The 16444-nt window shown below is 39.2% G+C and overlaps 2 protein-coding genes across 5 annotated transcripts; both read left to right on the forward strand.

Annotated features, from left to right (window-relative positions):
* Nucleotides 1–1260: 1260 nt before the first annotated feature.
* LOC122413762 (uncharacterized) lies at nt 1261–11436 on the forward strand. Of its 4 annotated transcripts, none has more exons than XM_043424348.1 (8): nt 1261–2099; nt 6271–6739; nt 6985–6999; nt 8596–8663; nt 8783–9035; nt 9312–9383; nt 9466–9739; nt 10077–11436. In XM_043424348.1, the coding sequence occupies exons 2-8, from the start codon at nt 6522–6524 to the stop codon at nt 11082–11084; spliced, it is 1908 nt and encodes a 635-aa protein (XP_043280283.1). In that variant the 5' UTR covers nt 1261–2099; nt 6271–6521; the 3' UTR covers nt 11085–11436. The 4 variants fall into 4 exon arrangements, with proteins under 4 accessions (XP_043280283.1, XP_043280281.1, XP_043280280.1 ...); XM_043424346.1 differs by having other exon boundaries at nt 1263–2103; nt 9258–9383; XM_043424345.1 differs by having other exon boundaries at nt 1263–2099; nt 9258–9383.
* A 122-nt stretch (nt 11437–11558) lies between these two features.
* Nucleotides 11559–15087, forward strand: LOC122413765 (potassium/sodium hyperpolarization-activated cyclic nucleotide-gated channel 1-like). The gene is made up of 5 exons (XM_043424352.1): nt 11559–13385; nt 13529–13720; nt 13801–13902; nt 13972–14093; nt 14458–15087. The coding sequence occupies exons 1-5, from the start codon at nt 13160–13162 to the stop codon at nt 14860–14862; spliced, it is 1047 nt and encodes a 348-aa protein (XP_043280287.1). The 5' UTR covers nt 11559–13159; the 3' UTR covers nt 14863–15087.
* The last annotated feature ends 1357 nt before the right edge of the window (nt 15088–16444 follow it).

Below are 16444 nucleotides of genomic sequence, written 5' to 3' on the forward strand. Positions count from 1 at the left end.
GTGACTGATGAAAATTGCTGGTGCAATAATTATATACGAAAGTTTAGCGAAGAGTAATAACTGCACGAAGAAATTTTATTGTTCATCGAAAACACACGCGATTACGCTGGAGCTTATTCGGTGCGCGAAAAAAAATGAACTAGAAAGTGTTCCCGTCGGTTATGATTAACAGAGCGATGAGAATGTTTGCTTCGATGATCGCGTGGCTGAATTTTTCTTCCCTCGGTAAAAGCAAATACGTTAAAAGAAAATACACATGGCCGTGTTTTGAGTTCCGGGAATAAACGAAGGAAACACGAAGGGAAAAATGATGTTTTCTCCCAAGTAGAAAAATCACCCGAGAAACAAACTCAATTTGATGTGAGAAAGAACTCTTTTTAATGTGAGAGAAAGATCTTGTATAAGAAAATATGACACAATAAGGTCAAGGTCACGACCTTTAACATCGACACGCCATCATCTTCATTAGAAATTCGTCAAATAAAACTCATGCGCATAAATCAATAATTTGCATAAAATGTCACGATCCATAAATGAAAAGGTTCGTACGCCATGAGATTCGCAATGCTTCATGTTCGCGATTGGATGCGCGAACGAATCTCGGAATTCTCTTTATCCGCAAAGATTGCATTTATGGCTTTCGGAAACGTTTATACACTGAGAATTCCGACGAGTCGGCTTTCGAATCGTGGAGTTTAATGATGCAGTTGAATAATTTAAGTTGAATATTACACTCGAAATAATTTCAGGGCCATTCGAGCAAAGATTATTTGAAATCGTTTATCGCTCTGCTGTCAAAATAGAGCTATAGTTGAAGCATGAATTTATTCTCTCTTTTGCTCAAACGCTTCGCCAAACATCGTTCACGAAGGAAAAAAATAACGGGCTAACCGAAAGCGCATTATTCCCGTTTCTGTAACTCTCATCGTCACTGACTCGCGAATTATGTTCGCGAAACCAAGCACTCATTGTTCGTTCCTCTCACATTTGTAGAAGCACCGTTCGTAATAATAACGAATAAATAACAATGAAGAAAATAATAAAAATAATTCACAGCCAGAGAGAAATGAGCGTAAAAAATCGTTACGACACTCGGTAACAAATTAGATCCACTTCTCACACACAACACGTGAATTTTTACGCCACGTCCGGCCCCATAACGTTTTACCGGTTCGTTACGACTGTACACTCGACGCGTTCAACCGTCTATTTGCATCCCGAAAAAGTAATTAAATGGACAAGATTCTTGAGGTTATGTGTCCAATTCCGCGGCATCGCTGATTAATTACGTTGACTTATTTCCACCTCGCGATACTTTCGTAAGCTCGTATTATTTTTTTCCGAATAAAAATGGCGGTTTATTACTTTCACGAATATTGTGATCGTCGACTTGTTTTTATGTAGAGAAGGATAAAATCCGCGATTGATTCGTGTTGCTTTGACGAGGAAAATAAAAATCTGTTATATAGAAACGAAGGCACAGAAAACTTCACAGATCGGATTATAAATGCTCGATGCGCCAGTCGACTGAAAATAATCTCTGTGTACAGATATGATTAATTAACAAAGTATTTTAATGCAAGACTTTATGTGTACATGTGAATGGCATAAGATCGAGGCAACTCGTGCGAATATCACGAAAGGAATTAAAATTATCCGTGACGTCACGGATACACTAACACACTGCGGGAGGCGCTCTTGGGTGTTCGCTTGGTCGTTCGGGAGGTGACAAAGTGGAAGGCGCTCGCTCACTCCTTCATTTTGCGATTCAGGCCGGATAGTCGAGACCGTGAGACCGGCTGCCACGCATCGTTTTCGTTTCGTCCTGACATTGTAACATAAGTTCATTCGGACCGAAAAAAATGTCAAAAATTGTCAAACTACGATCGGTCAAAACTGAATAAAAGTTCGATTCAACTCGTTTTTTTAGACGCTCGGAACAAAATACAGGCTGCGCCGCGGATTGGTAAACAAACGTGAACGAACGTGTTCGGTGTGCAGCTCGTTTCTAGAAGTTCTTACATTTTCCTCGAAGTGTAAAAATAGTGAAAGTGTGTTTTTTCCGTTCGTTCACACCTGATTTGGAATATTCTATATTTGTAGGTATTTACCCAAAAATACTATTTAGTTTCGAAACTCTTTTTCTACGAGGGGGTTTGTTCAAGTCGTGACAAATGGGGAATTACAAAAAGTTGAATAAAACAACATGATAAATGGGCCGTTGCAGTGTTCCATTGATCGATAGCCAATAATTAGTCAGCAATTCATCTCAATTCTTTCAATTTTCTCCTTCATTTCGAGAAATAATGATTTTTCGATTGATCTCCGTACGGAAAATGTTCAGTTTATTTGCTCAATTGCTCATTAGCGATTGAGAAGCATTATTAATCGTCGATAAATCACTAAACAATTAGGTTATGATGTTTATACCGTTTAACGTACAAACCAACGTTCGATCGCAATTTCCTCCTTCGGTACAACTCGAATTCAGCCACTTATTTACTTAAATAACGATGAATAATATTCTTTTGTTTCCCTTTTATTTTCCGTTTCATTCAAAAATGCGCTGACAAATATTTCCTATTTTTCTACACGCGAAGATGCCGATGATATAATGGATATGTAAAGTGAACAACAGCGATGACACCTACCACAATAAGGATGCATCGTGTGAGACTCGTAGAATATAATCAAGAACTTGTTTAAGCAAGATTACGTAAGATTTCTTAGTGAGTTGAGGCACACACGGTTGTGCATTGCCGATACGCGGGGACTCACTTTGCAGCGGACGTACACACATTTTTCGCTCGTTTTTTGTCTTCATCATCGCCGTCCATTCGTCCGTGATGTGGTTTTTGAGGACCGTTGTACCGCGACGGTCTACCGCCGTAATTTTTGTCTTCTTCATTCCACTGCACTGTCGCCTTATCTTCTTCTTTTGTTCTTTATCGCTCGGTCGCACTCGAGATTTTGTGCTCATTTTCTACGCTCTCTTATCTCGCTTCTTAATGGCCTCATCGTTGATTTATTTTGCAAATAGAACTAGTCGCACGCTCGAAAAAGTACAAAGACACGGCTTCGGAGAGGCTTGTTGACCGCGGAGTCGTTAAATTGATTTTGAAAATAACGAATTTCTTAAACGTCACTCGTTGCTTCTTTCTTTCGTATTTTCAACTTTCTCCATGTTTGCACTCAAATAACAAGAGTCACTTACAAACGTGAATTTCTCAGGAAACTTCGTTATCGTTTTCATCGATATCTATTGTGACGGACGCTAAAGCAGATTGTTGTCGATCAGGCGCTCTTTTTACATTCGTTTCTCATCGAGTGACGCGAGCGGGGATCGAACTTCGATCGAGACAAGCCTCGGTTACACTGCATCACCAATGATTCATCGGCCACTTTCAAAAGCACGTATTTTCTCAAGTGTATATCTGTATACAAAAATATATGTAAATAAATTCACTTGGAAATGTTCGTTGATGAATTAGAGTTTGAATTCCCATTGCGAATATAACTCGTGCGATGTTGTCGCGCTGAAAAAATTGATCGATCAGCGTATTAACCACTTTTTCATTTGGTAATATTTTCTTTGAGACAAAAAAACTGCCAACGAACTCCTTAACGCGCTAAATATATTGCTGTGACTGCTGCCAACGAACAAATTTACCGGTGCTAAAAATAATACACTTTTTCTCCTCGATGTGCGTTTACAAATTTCGAAAAAATATATTCCAACGACGGTTCAAGTGTGCACCCCTCGATTCCCGAAATATCGTTGAAAATAGAGCGCCACGAATTTCGGGTGACTGCAGGTTACTTGGATTAAATCCAACAAAATTTTTGTTCTTTGAAAACATTCACGAAAATTCGGTGCAAAAAAATACTGAAAAACAATCATCATCCTCGTAAGGTAACACGCGATGATTTAGTCCCGATCATTATTGGCCATTCGCTTTTTCGAAGACTCAAATTGAATAGAATATGAAGAAACGATTGTACTACAAATAATTCAATAAACCTGAGCTTACGCGATCGAAACGCATATTCGTCTTATTTCTGGCCCCCGTGACTCAACGCCAATGAAATGCTGGAGTTGAGGAAAAAAAAGCTAGAGGGAACTACTTCTAAGCACGTTCCTATATATTTACGGGACATTCTAAGCGGAGTGGAATCCAAATCTTGGTGTTTCAAACATAACCTCATTCTTTATCATCTTGAAACGAAGTTTTATTTCCACGGTTATTGCGAGAATCGAGGTTTTTTTGAATTTAGATTTCAACGGTTATTTCGGTCGAGCCCAACGTAATATTTCGTATTTTATCGTTTACACGTGATCTCGAATTTGATAAAACAATTGAGGAAAGTTACGATGTATTTGGTAAAAGCCGTCCGTTTACCTTAGAACGGACCGTGTATGGATCTTATTGGTTTCACGAACACGACCAGCAGAGTCTTTTATTGCCCGTGACTCCCCTGAATTTCTTTCGTTCTATTTATAGGTAAAACGGTAGCGACTCAAAGTTGTGTAGCGCGCGGGTCACAAGAGTTCCCGCGTTTCGAGGTCGCTTAGCGCCCGTTTCGTGCAGATAAAGATTTGTTTGAAGTCAAATACGAGTTCTTTTCTTTTCGCGTATACAACATTTTCGCCTGCCGATCTTTATCGACGAGAGAGTCGTCTCGATCGATAATGTTTCTTCCGATGTCGCCTCCTGCGGTGAAACTTGGAACTGATTACATTCGTTCCTGTTTTTTGATTACAGGCCACCGCCGCGACGAGTTATTGGTTACTCAAGCTAGTATCGATCATTTCGTGCATTTACCTCCAAAAGCGTTAAAAATAGAGCAAAAAAATAAAAAATGCCATTTTGTAGAGCATAAAATTTCCTCCATAAAAGGTTCTAGACTCCTCTAATCTGGGAATTACAGCCTAGAGGACAGTTCGAAAATCAATTTAGTTCCAGAGGTTCCAGAGTGTTACGAAACTTGGGATATTATTCGATGTATTTCCGGGGACTCATTTTCTGAAAAAAATGTTATGCTCTACAAGATCGGTTTTGTGCATTCCCGCGCGAATCTCCAAGAGTTTTGGCAGCAGCTATTCTACGTGCTTAGAATTTCTCGAAAAAGTTATTAGACAACGCGTTAACATGTTTTACCACTTTATGAAATTAAGAGCATGGTTCAGTGGACTAACCTCACCTCGAATTTTCGAAATGAAAATTCTCCGCTGTCGTTTGACTAATCAAAAAAAGGCTCTGTCAGCGGACGCGGAAAGATGGCAAAAATACGCTGACAGGGGCTTTTTTTTATTGATCAAACCGTGTCGAACATATTCAATTTCGAAAATTGCAGCTATCTCTCTCGCACTCACGGTGGCGAGATAGCGACTGCTCCATCACCTCAAGTGCCTATACAAGTGAGACATTTATTAGTGAATAATTAAAGAAAAACGTAGGTGGTTCCGCGAGCATTGACCGCACCACACAGAATTTCACAGTTTGACTCACCAGCATGTCAGATTCGTTAAATTTCGTGATTGGTCGATATCAGATGGAAAAGTGGTTCAGTCGGTTTCTTCCGTGAATTTCAATATTAAAAAAACTAATCGCGTGAGACTCGCTGCAGCGCTGCAATCGGTCAAAATCACAACTACGAAACAAAATGGATGGAAAAAGATTATCAGTGATTCGTAGTTTTTGTAAATTTGGCGAACGATCTTTTCCAACGATTTCCCCTCACATTTATCCTCAGATCGACGGAATGAAGAGAAATACTTTGTTTTCTTTTTACGCGTTGATTAAATCGGTTTATCGTAATATAGTACGAGACGACATTCTCAGAATAAACAAGACATACAAACGTCATGGAAACATAAGTGCATGGTGAGCGTGGTCGTTCTAATTGAGCTAATTGTGTTTGTTGGCCAACATAGCGAGAGAGAGCATCGATTCATCACATGCTGCTTACAACTTGTTGCACATCTAGGAACTATAAAAACTTGGAAAACTGAACTCTCCGTCATTAGAAAAATAGAAAAAAGAGCATCGATTCGAGCTAACCATTATTTTTACACCATTTCGCATTTGCGAAGGAACTTGGCTAGTTCAATATGAAAGCGTGGTTGAAAGAGTTGAGATTTTTTACTTTTTTGAAAAAAAAAAAAAAAAAAAAAAAAAAAACAACAACCGTTTGACGATAAAATAGTTATAAATTGGCAGTTTTACATTTTTTGTGTAACATGGTCGGATGGGCGCCCGTATTTTTCAGCCTTTCGCCTCAGAGAGCTTGTCAAAGTGTAGAAGAAACAAGTGAAGAGATGCAAATGGAGAATGAGACGAAATTGCGGACGATCGTGACACAGATCTGGTGATATTATTGTCACCACGCGCCAGTGAAGACTTATCCAACAGCAGATGCACCACGTCGATTACGATTGAAAATCGTCGTCACTGGTGTACTATTTCAATTACGAATTCATTTTTTTTGATCTTCAAAAACACGATACACTTTTCAAAATAATGTCACGAAGACCCAGTATCTCGATTTATGATTATCCCGAGGATTTGAATCCCTTCAACGATGACTCGACGACAACTGCAACAACCACGACTAACGGTACTAAAAAAATAAACCACGAAGCGAAAAATTCCGTCAAAGACTCTAAGCACAAATTTTGGACTTTTGGAAGAAGCAAAAAGAAACAAAGGTCCAACAGTTTTTCCATCAAAACTACATGGTGAGTCACTTTTTTGTTTTCCTTTTCTTTGCATCATCAACGGTTTTCCCGCCATTTTGTTTCTCAACGAAACAAGAACGAAATGTTCAACGAATTGGGCAAAGCAAGTTTGCTTGCTGTCAAATTCGATAATTAGTGGAATTTCAATACTTTTTCGAGATATTTTTCCAATTAAAACTGGGGAACAGGGAGGCTCATGTTGGTAAGTTTCTTAAGAAATAAATTTGCCTGTTTTTTGTTTCAAGCTGCTTCAATTTGAGGTTAAGTATACCAAAACAGAGTGTGCATTCAGTCTCAAGTTATGTATAATCAATACTCGAATACTAGTTTAATTAGTGACAGTCGTGGAACCTAGTAGAGCGTTGACTCAATGAAAGTCGATTGAAACGATAGAAGAATAGTCCGTTTTAGTGTCGTTTTAAATCTCGGTTCGATGCACTTGAATTACTGTAAATTTTCATAGCTCCTCACGACTCGATTTCCATTCTCGTCATTCGAGAGACTGGCAAATGTCCAAAGAAGACATGAACAAACTGTTATAAATCGTCTTGAGGGCAAAAGAACGAAAAGAAGAGAAGAAAATGAGATTCGAACTTCATTTTATTCGAACGCCCGACTGGGACTTTCTTATTCCAAGAAATTACGTGCGTTCGTTCTCGATCACGTCACGTGACTTTCTCGCGTTAACGTTCCGTTGTTTATATCTTCACCTAATATGGAAAAAAATAATCTTCATTTTCGGACAAAATTCAATGGTTTTTTTTTCGTCACAGTAATTCCGGTATTCGGTAAATCGCAAATAAAATCATTTTCCATGACATTCGAACTCGTGTGGACATTTGTACGGTACGAAGTGTCTGATGGGTATGAACTCCTCGTATTGTAAGTGAGCCGAGACTCGGTTAAGCTCAAGTCTATTAAACTTAGTGAACCGATGAAAGGCAGCTATTTTCGACATTGAGTCGTCACTTCATCCCACCCTCGTGTTCACACGCATGTGTCTATGTAAATCGTCGATGCATAAAATCGACACTTGGAAATTCGGTAAATTCGCAAGTTCGAAATTAGCGACAAGTTAGAAAAAAAGGCGCACGCACGCTCGTTTTTGGCACGGGAGACGGGAGACGGGAGTTCAGTACCTCGAGACTATCGGTGCCGCGACGTCATTCCTCGAGTCTCCGGTCGAGATAATTCGCTGTTCGCGATAGATAAAATTTTATATCGTTAAATAAACTTTTTTAATCTCGTACTTAACGATATGTGTAGCGATGCTTGGCAACAGAATATCAAGATTCGAGTTCCTTGAGTCGCGAGCTGTCATGGAAGAAAATCGGGAGAAAAAGATGCCATGCGACGAGCCGGTTGCACAGCAAATAATTGTACGCAAACGTTCGGAAATCTTTGAGGTCATTTTGTCTCGTTGCTTCAGCGCGGTCGGTTAGAGGTCAAAGACCAAGCTTCCACGAGGCATGGCAACGTTTATTTTTCGTTTACATTCGACCAATTTTTCCGATGCCATCCGCCATTGGAAGCCGCGCAGATGATCCGCGCGCTCGATCTGTCGATGACATTTTGAACTGTGACAAAAGATAAGACACTCGGAGGAGACTCGAAGAATTATCCGCGTGATCGATCATCAATTCAGACCCATTAAAATCGATTACCGTGCACTTTCGATCTCAAAATTTTCTTCAACTGATTTTTCTATATGCCAACGACGAACGAATTACGCGATGGAAATTATTCCGCATTTATTTCGGGCTAGACACGCTTTTTGCTGCAGTTCACTCGACAAGAAATTCTTACAATCGATGGCTCTTTCTGACGTGATTTTATTTCTGTTTTTCTCTTATCAGGAATGGCTTATTCGGCAAACGCAGAGATTCGCAGGAAGTGGAGATAAGAAAACCGACGATTGCCACAGGTTCGTGATTGACGGCGTCGAACATCGTTCAAATCTTTTATTGCATAATAAATAACCGTCGGTTGAATTGTGTGACAATGATTATTCGTTTTTATTTATCTCTGACGTAATACGCGCAGTTTCGTCGACCTACAAACGCGGAACGTACAACGGATATCCCTCGACACCAGCACGCTTGTCAAAGGACCAACAGGAATTCAACGAAGCGCTTGGTACTCTTGCGAGGAGGCGAAAATACACTTTGGACAATTCGTCCAGATACAGCTCGACATTGACCGTCAATGGCGATCCTGGAAAACTTTGTGAACCCTGTCCACAGGACACCACCACTTGCATTCTGGAGAATTTGACTCCCAAAGCTCCTGCAAGACGGTAACATTATTTTTGACTTTTTTCAACATTTTTCGCCTGCTTCTTTCCCACGAATCTTGCTAATTTGTGATCGATTTGGCTAGTCTCATTCTTTGATGGAAAAAATTGATTCTTCTTTTTTTTTTTTTTTGAACAAATGAAAGTAATTGTAAAATGAATTATTGAAAAACACTTTTACTATTAAATTTAAACAGCAAAACTTATGTTTTTCCAAATTCGTAGTTTCGGACAGGTGAGTCCAAAACCGACTGACAAAATACCGTCTCTGGATTACAGTGGCAAAGAAAACACGAGCAACGGAAGTGTTTCCGAAGAGAGAGCACCGAACCGAACTCCAATTCCGCCGAAGTGAGTTTTTCCTTTCAAATCGATGCCCCTGATGAGTTCCATTCGTCAAATGATTATGAATACAATGACGATTGTGTTACAGACGCGGCGGACCAAGAGCTTCCCAAAGATCGTTAGCGCCAATATTCTTAAACGATGAAGGTTCCTCGCGTTCTGCTGATACCTCGATCAGAGACGAAAACGAAAACGTTCCAGAAGATTATGTATTTAAAAGATTCAATCAAGACGCCATTAGGAAATCGAATCTGTCGATTAACAGCTGCGTCTCGGTTGGCAGTACCGTCAGTGCCTATGGCAGGAAAAAACGACGAGCGCCTCAACCTCCGTGCATCAAAGAACCCTTGGAAACTCCCAAAGTAAGTTTCTCCGGAATTTATTCGAGAAAATGTACTATTTTGTTGATCTTTGAGAAAAACTTTCTGAAACATTCGGTGAGAATTCTGTCAAAATTCAATCATTCATTTGAAGCCAAACGTGGTAAAAAACTTTCAAAATCCTTTGCCACAATATTTTGAAGAATTCACTTGAATTTTATTGGTGATTTTCTGGTCGCATGGAACAAACTCGTCGAAAAAGATGGAAAAGGTCATACAGCAACTCTTGTTCCGTGTCCTGGTATACAGCCAGCCCATTAATTGGTCGCGAGTATCGAAAACTGTTCCCTGTGGCTCAACTTGTGTGTGAATGTTCCAGGAAACCGACGCCGCACGTGCACCGGAAGCCGACGTTTCGAAAACAGAGGTCGAGATCGTGGATATAGCTCGAGTGACGGAGAATATCGACGAAATGACGAAGAGAAGTCGTGAATTGGACGATAATGTGGAATCAACTTGTTCAACGAGAGCCAGCAACGGAGTCGACGATGAGAAAGCGAGAGAACAAAGCGAAGGTGCAAATAAATTTTCGCCGGACGAAAAAACTGAGGAAGCGTTACGGATGGACGACGAAGGAGAAACGGAGTCTCGGAAGAGTTCGACGCAAGTCGTGGAGATCGAGGATGGAAAAGCTGAAGAAACGTCAGAAAGTGTGACGTCCCCGGAAGAAGGGAGGAGTAAAAGCTGCGAGTTGAAAGACGATAACGAACAAAAGAAAAATGAGGTCGACGTCGGGGTCGAACTGCGACGGAGATCTGATGATCGAGCGATCGAAACGTTGAAAGAGGCGGAGGTTTATTCGTCGACGGAAGAATTTACTCTAACACGACGAAAATCCTCGGGTAACTTGTCCCGAAGTAGTAGTTTTTCAGTCAAGGACGAAATCGAGAAGATCGAACGCCAAATAAAAATACTCGAGTCAACGAAAGCTCGTGACTCGAGCGACGAGGAGGTGAGCGATAATTTCGAGCGTGCAGGCACTCGAATGTCCTTGCGGGAAACACGAAACAATTTCTTTCGGGAGTTGACCGAAAATGACAGGGTCAAAGTTCAACTGAAAGAATTACCAAGAGAACAAAATGACATTAGAATCGTTAGAATCGAAGACCCGCCGATTTCTACCGACGGCCCTACCGAACCCGTCAAAATCATCGAACTTCATATCTCTGAACCAATCAGACAAAAACCCGCGATTATTGTCGATCGAGACATAAATCCTATACCAAAGCCACGTAGACATAGCAATTTAGACATTGTCAATAAAGAGTCGAGAGTTAAAGCCCGACGGGAAAAAGAGGATGAGGAAAAACGTGGGAATTCGCTGTGATCCTCGTCGTTGTTATCGTTAATAAACAATCGATTCAATCAAATTCAGGGCTGAGAAAGAAACCATGTGATTCTTTAATCAGGCTGTAACGTTCATTTTCCATGTTGTCTTTTTTCGTGCTACGAATTCGAGTTATATACGTATCGTTTCGTTTTTTTATAGACCATTATTTCAATCGATGTGATAACCGATCGAATAATTTACCAATGAATAATCACAGTTGTGCCAGTCGCCTTGTTAAATTATCATGTTAAAAGATTATTATTTTACTTTTTGTTTTCACTTACTCGAATGATCCTTTTATTATTTATTCCTACCGTATATAATATGAATAAATGTTATATCAAAAGAGTTCAGACGGTTTGACATTTTCGTTTGATTTCATCCATTCAATCCTGGGCCTCGAAAAATTTGCTTGCAATTCTAAGTGGAATGAAGCCAACCGACATTTTTTTCGATCTCAGCCCATTACGAAGATAAAAAAATTTGATACTGCAAAACAAATGACTGCGCTAACGAAATATGCTAACCTCTGCCTCGGAAGTTCGTTAACCCGAAAACGATAAAAAGTATAAAGAAAAAATTAATTGCAGACGAAGATAAAAATCGGCAAATCTGGCGCGATTGGAAACGAAGGGGGAGAGTTACGTCCCCAAAGGACGGAACATAGCGAAGCACACGTGCGAATTACCGGAAACGTCAAACAGTAATTTGCCAAGATTACCACCGAATGCTAAGCTGCTCGCGCGCATTAAGAGAACATTTCAGAAGCTCATTCAAGTCTCCGAGAGACATCCTATCACGAGATTTTTATTGCGCAGCAGAGCTGCTGTGGCTTTTGAGAAAAAGAGACACGGACGCTCGCCTCATTGGTGGATCATTCATCCTTGCAGTAATTTGCGGTATCCAATGATTTACCGATTGCTTTTGCTGCTGTACGAAGTTCATAAAAATACTCAAGCCGCATCGTATACGGTGATGAATATAATGAAAATGACTTTTGTCACACAGGTTCAGATGGGAAATCGTGATGTCAGTGACGTTTCTCTACCTGTTCATAACAGTGCCATTCGTCCACGCGTTTTATCGCATGTGCAGCAAAGAGTATTCAAAAAAATTTGACTTTCTCAACCCCGCATACGCCATATGCGTTATCGATATTTTCATGAATTTTTTCACCGGTTTCACGTCCGTCGATGGTCATGAAATTTATCTCGATCCCTCGCTCATCGTCAGGTTAATTCCCATCAAGAACAGACAGCAAAAAATGAGTGCTGGACGAGAAAAAATCGGAATAAACGAGCCGTGGGGACTAAAATTTCGTTGCTTTCAGGCACTACAGTCAAGGATATTTTCTAATCGATTTACTAACTTCCGTTCCTTACACTTGGTTCATTTCTGGCCCCGTCGCGACTCCCGGACCGGATGCCAATTTTTCGAAAGTCATTGCCGAGTGTCTGCTACTCTTGAAGCTGCTTCGCTTGCGTACGGTTCGTCGTTACATGAAAAAATTTAGCACGGTACGCGAAGAAAATTTCAATTTCAAACAATACGAGTCACGAACATTTTCATTTCAATAAGAATTCCGAGGGCAACGGTACGAGAATAAAAAAAGTAAAAATCAGTGATGATGTTATTAATAGTAATAAAGGTATTTGGATTATCGGTCGTGTGCGATGTTGGATTGTGGCTGTGCATTCTTACCGCCTTGATACTTCACTGGAGTGCCTGCATCACTTACGCCTTTCCATTTTTCATGTTGCATGCAACGCGAGCCACCGTCGAGGTATCAAATCATTTTGCCAAATTTCATCTGGACGTCGCCGGCTGTTTTTAGCGTAAAATTTCGTCGTGCGATGGGAATTTTTTTCACACGCGTCGTTTCGGTCAATCATGACCGTCGAATTTTTTCACTGATGGATAGCAGTGAAAATAAATATTTGATACTGTGAAGGAATAAAATGAAAAAGGAACATTGCGCGTGCGCCTTTTTCAAGCGTCTCGATACAGTTTGGTGTGAGAAAAAGTCTCGTAGCGCGACTGATGGTTCAATCCGACAAATAAAAATGTAAATTATGCGAAATGATGAACGAATGAAATTCGAGGAGTCAGAAATTTACGCTGTGAAAAGTGGCCTCCACGAAGAATCGACTCCGCGAATATATCTTGTTAGTCTTCACATGGGTGTCAGCAATTTGGTCGGCTCGAGTTTCGTCGAATTTAAAAAAATATCTGACGCCGATAAAATGATTCGATGCCTCTTGCTGATCTTCGGTACTGGTTACATGATTTATCTGATAGGTTAGTAAACAAAATTGAATAATCGATCGCTCGAATCGCTGAATATTTATGGTCGAATTTAAAATCACTTCTGAATCTCAGCTTTGAATTATTCATGAAAAAAAAGAAAAAAAAGAAAAACAATAAAAGTTCGATTTCTGCAGTGATTGTTCTACAGTTTACTCAATCATTGGCTAAACCTGAGCTCAAATATCAAGAAATAATGCACGAAGTGGAAGAATACATTCGTGACAAAAAGCTGCCAGCGAGATTGAAGCAAAAGTTAATCGATTATTACGAGTATCGATTTCAGGGCAATTATTTCAAGGAAAATGCAATTTTTCATGCACTATCCAGTGAGTTATTGATAAAACCAAGTTCAAGTGTCAAAATTTCTTCCTCAAATCCATTTTCGATTTACGAATTTGTTGCACAGGTCATCTCAGACAAGAAATAACCGTTCGCTTGAGTCGCGGCTCCCTCGAAACGGCGAGCATCTTTCAAAATTTGCCCAGAAATCTTCTCAGCAGTATTATGGGTAAGAAAGCCAGATGCTCACGATTGGAGAATTGAAGGATTTTCGAATTTCTTTTTTTTGTCAGAACAGCTTCACTCAAGCCCGCCATCTATCTTCAGGATGACGTCATATACAAGTGTGGAATGGATGGAGATTGCATGTATTTCATTGCCAGTGGCACCGTAGCTGTCATAAACTATCTTGGAGTAGAAGTGAGTGGTAAAAAAAAAAAAAAAAAAAAAATTCGAACTTTGTGTCCAAATAAACGTTGGAGCATCAAAGATATTTTTAAGCACGATTCTCCATCATTTTTGCTCAATGTTTTTGTATTTCGACAATTTATTTTATTCGTGGAAAGTGATGAAACAAAAAAAATGAACAAAAATATCGAATCGGGATAATTACAGTGATGAGTAAATTTGAGGACTCGAAGCGTTTTGCGATTGAATTTATTCGAGCTTCGGTTCTTTTGTTTCTTGATAAGTTGATAAAAACAATGAACAATTTTTCGCATCATCTAATTCGCGAAATTTCTTCACGTAAAATACGAGGGTAATTGGTCCATTTGCCTGTCAGATTTGTCACTTGAAGGACGGCAATTATTTCGGTGAAATATTGTTAATATACCCGGAGCGTCGTAGAAACGTGACTGTGATAGCGCTCGAAGTCTGTGAATTTTTGCGTCTCGAGCGTCCGGATTTCAAGCGTTTGGTAACGCCGGAAACCGAATTATACGAGCGTCTCGTGAGCGTAGCCACGGAGAGATTGGACCATACGAAGACAATCGACGAGTTGTCTGAGAGAAAGGAGAAGGCAAGACAAAGAAGAAACCCTGGGTACAGCGAAGTGTTGTCCAGCGCACAAAAAATTCGTGCAGGAAGCTTATCTAACGAAAATGTAAACGCTCCGAGCTCTTCATCCCGTCATGCCAAACCATCGAGGCGTTATTTTCGTAATTCAGATTTTTCCAATCGAGATTGACAAGATGAAAAATAAGAATAAAAAAAGAAAGGAAGAAAAATGAATTTTCTATTTCTTCAAACATTTCTTCAATATCGAATAAATTTAAACAAAAAAAAAAACAGCAAATTTCCTTAACGAAGAAACGAACACCACAGCAATGACATAATAACAACGCCAACGTTACACAGCTTCATTGATTCTTTTTTCTCATTTTTTTTTCTTCTTTTTTTTGATAAACACGAATTACAGACCCATTATCCTTAATATTCTTAAAATTCGAATACAGTTTACCAATTTTCTACACCGCGCACGCTTTCATTATCCGTATTTCTTCAATTTTTTTCCTTTTTTTGTTTTCCAACTTTTCAATATCTCTTTCTCTCTCTCTCTCTCTCTCTATTTCTCTTTCGCTTTCTGTCACTGTATGTTTTATTTTCCATGTTTTTTTTTTTCTATAATGTCTGAATCTTTCTTAATTATTTAATCATAATGATCATCGTAATCGTGAAAATAATAAAAATCAAAGTAATAATGAGAATAATAAAGATAATAATAATAATAATATATTATAGTCCACGGTAAATGTTAGGTACAGTTATTTATCGTCTTATACAAGTGTATTTATAATCGTTAATAGTTTTCGTGTAGTCATGGTCTCGTGTAGTGTACGTGTTCGTGTGGGTGCGTGTGTTTACGATGTTTTTTCGTCGCGAATTACGTTTTCCCTAATCAACCATCGTCATTATCAATCAGTTAACGTTTTTTGCTTTCTTCTACCTCCCTCGTCCGCTTGATCTTTCACGTTGAATTACTTCGTTTGTCAAAAACGTTAACGAAAATAATAATGAAAAATTCCTGCCGCTGCGACAGACTTGAATTTTACTACGAAAAAATAGATGAAATTAGAGCTATCCAATGTGGAAGTTGACGGACGAAAGAAGGCAGAGAAACTCTTTAGGACTACAATTACTATACTTTACACTCATATGTCGTCAATCATTCTGACAATAACTCAATCATCTCGTTCCCTATCACTCTTCATCATTTTTTCAACTAAATCTTTCGTCGTGTATTTGTTTTCGGTTTCGTTTGCTTGTGCTTGTCGTTATTGTTGTTGTTGTTGTTGTTGTTTTAAATTTAATTCTTTTGTATTTTTCGTTAAATATCTTCGTGACAAAACTTATATCAAAGTTTATGGAATTGGCATATAAAAGTTACAAGGTCAATTTATGCGGTAATTGTCGTGAGGCGATTTTATTCATTCGCGTTAATTCTTTTAACTTTATACTCGTTTTTTTTCTAAATTTTTTCATCTTGTTGTAGTCTTTTCAACTTTCTTCAATCTTCCCCCTGGTTAAATTTACTTAGTTTTCGTTTAATCGCATTTCTTTTCGCAATACATAATTTTGCATACTATAATTTACGTAATAACGGTTTTCTTTTATCGTGTCTCTCTGTGCTTTTCTTTTGTTTCCTTTAATGTTCTCGGTATACGCAGTTATTGGTGTTTATTTAAAGATCTTCATTATTATCGTTTCTTCCATCTCATCGTCGTGAAAACGCTACAATTTTTATTCTTCAAAATCTTTCTCCTCGTGGA

Source organism: Venturia canescens, chromosome 7 (assembly GCF_019457755.1).
Source record: "Venturia canescens isolate UGA chromosome 7, ASM1945775v1, whole genome shotgun sequence".
Lineage (NCBI taxonomy): Eukaryota > Metazoa > Arthropoda > Insecta > Hymenoptera > Ichneumonidae > Venturia > Venturia canescens.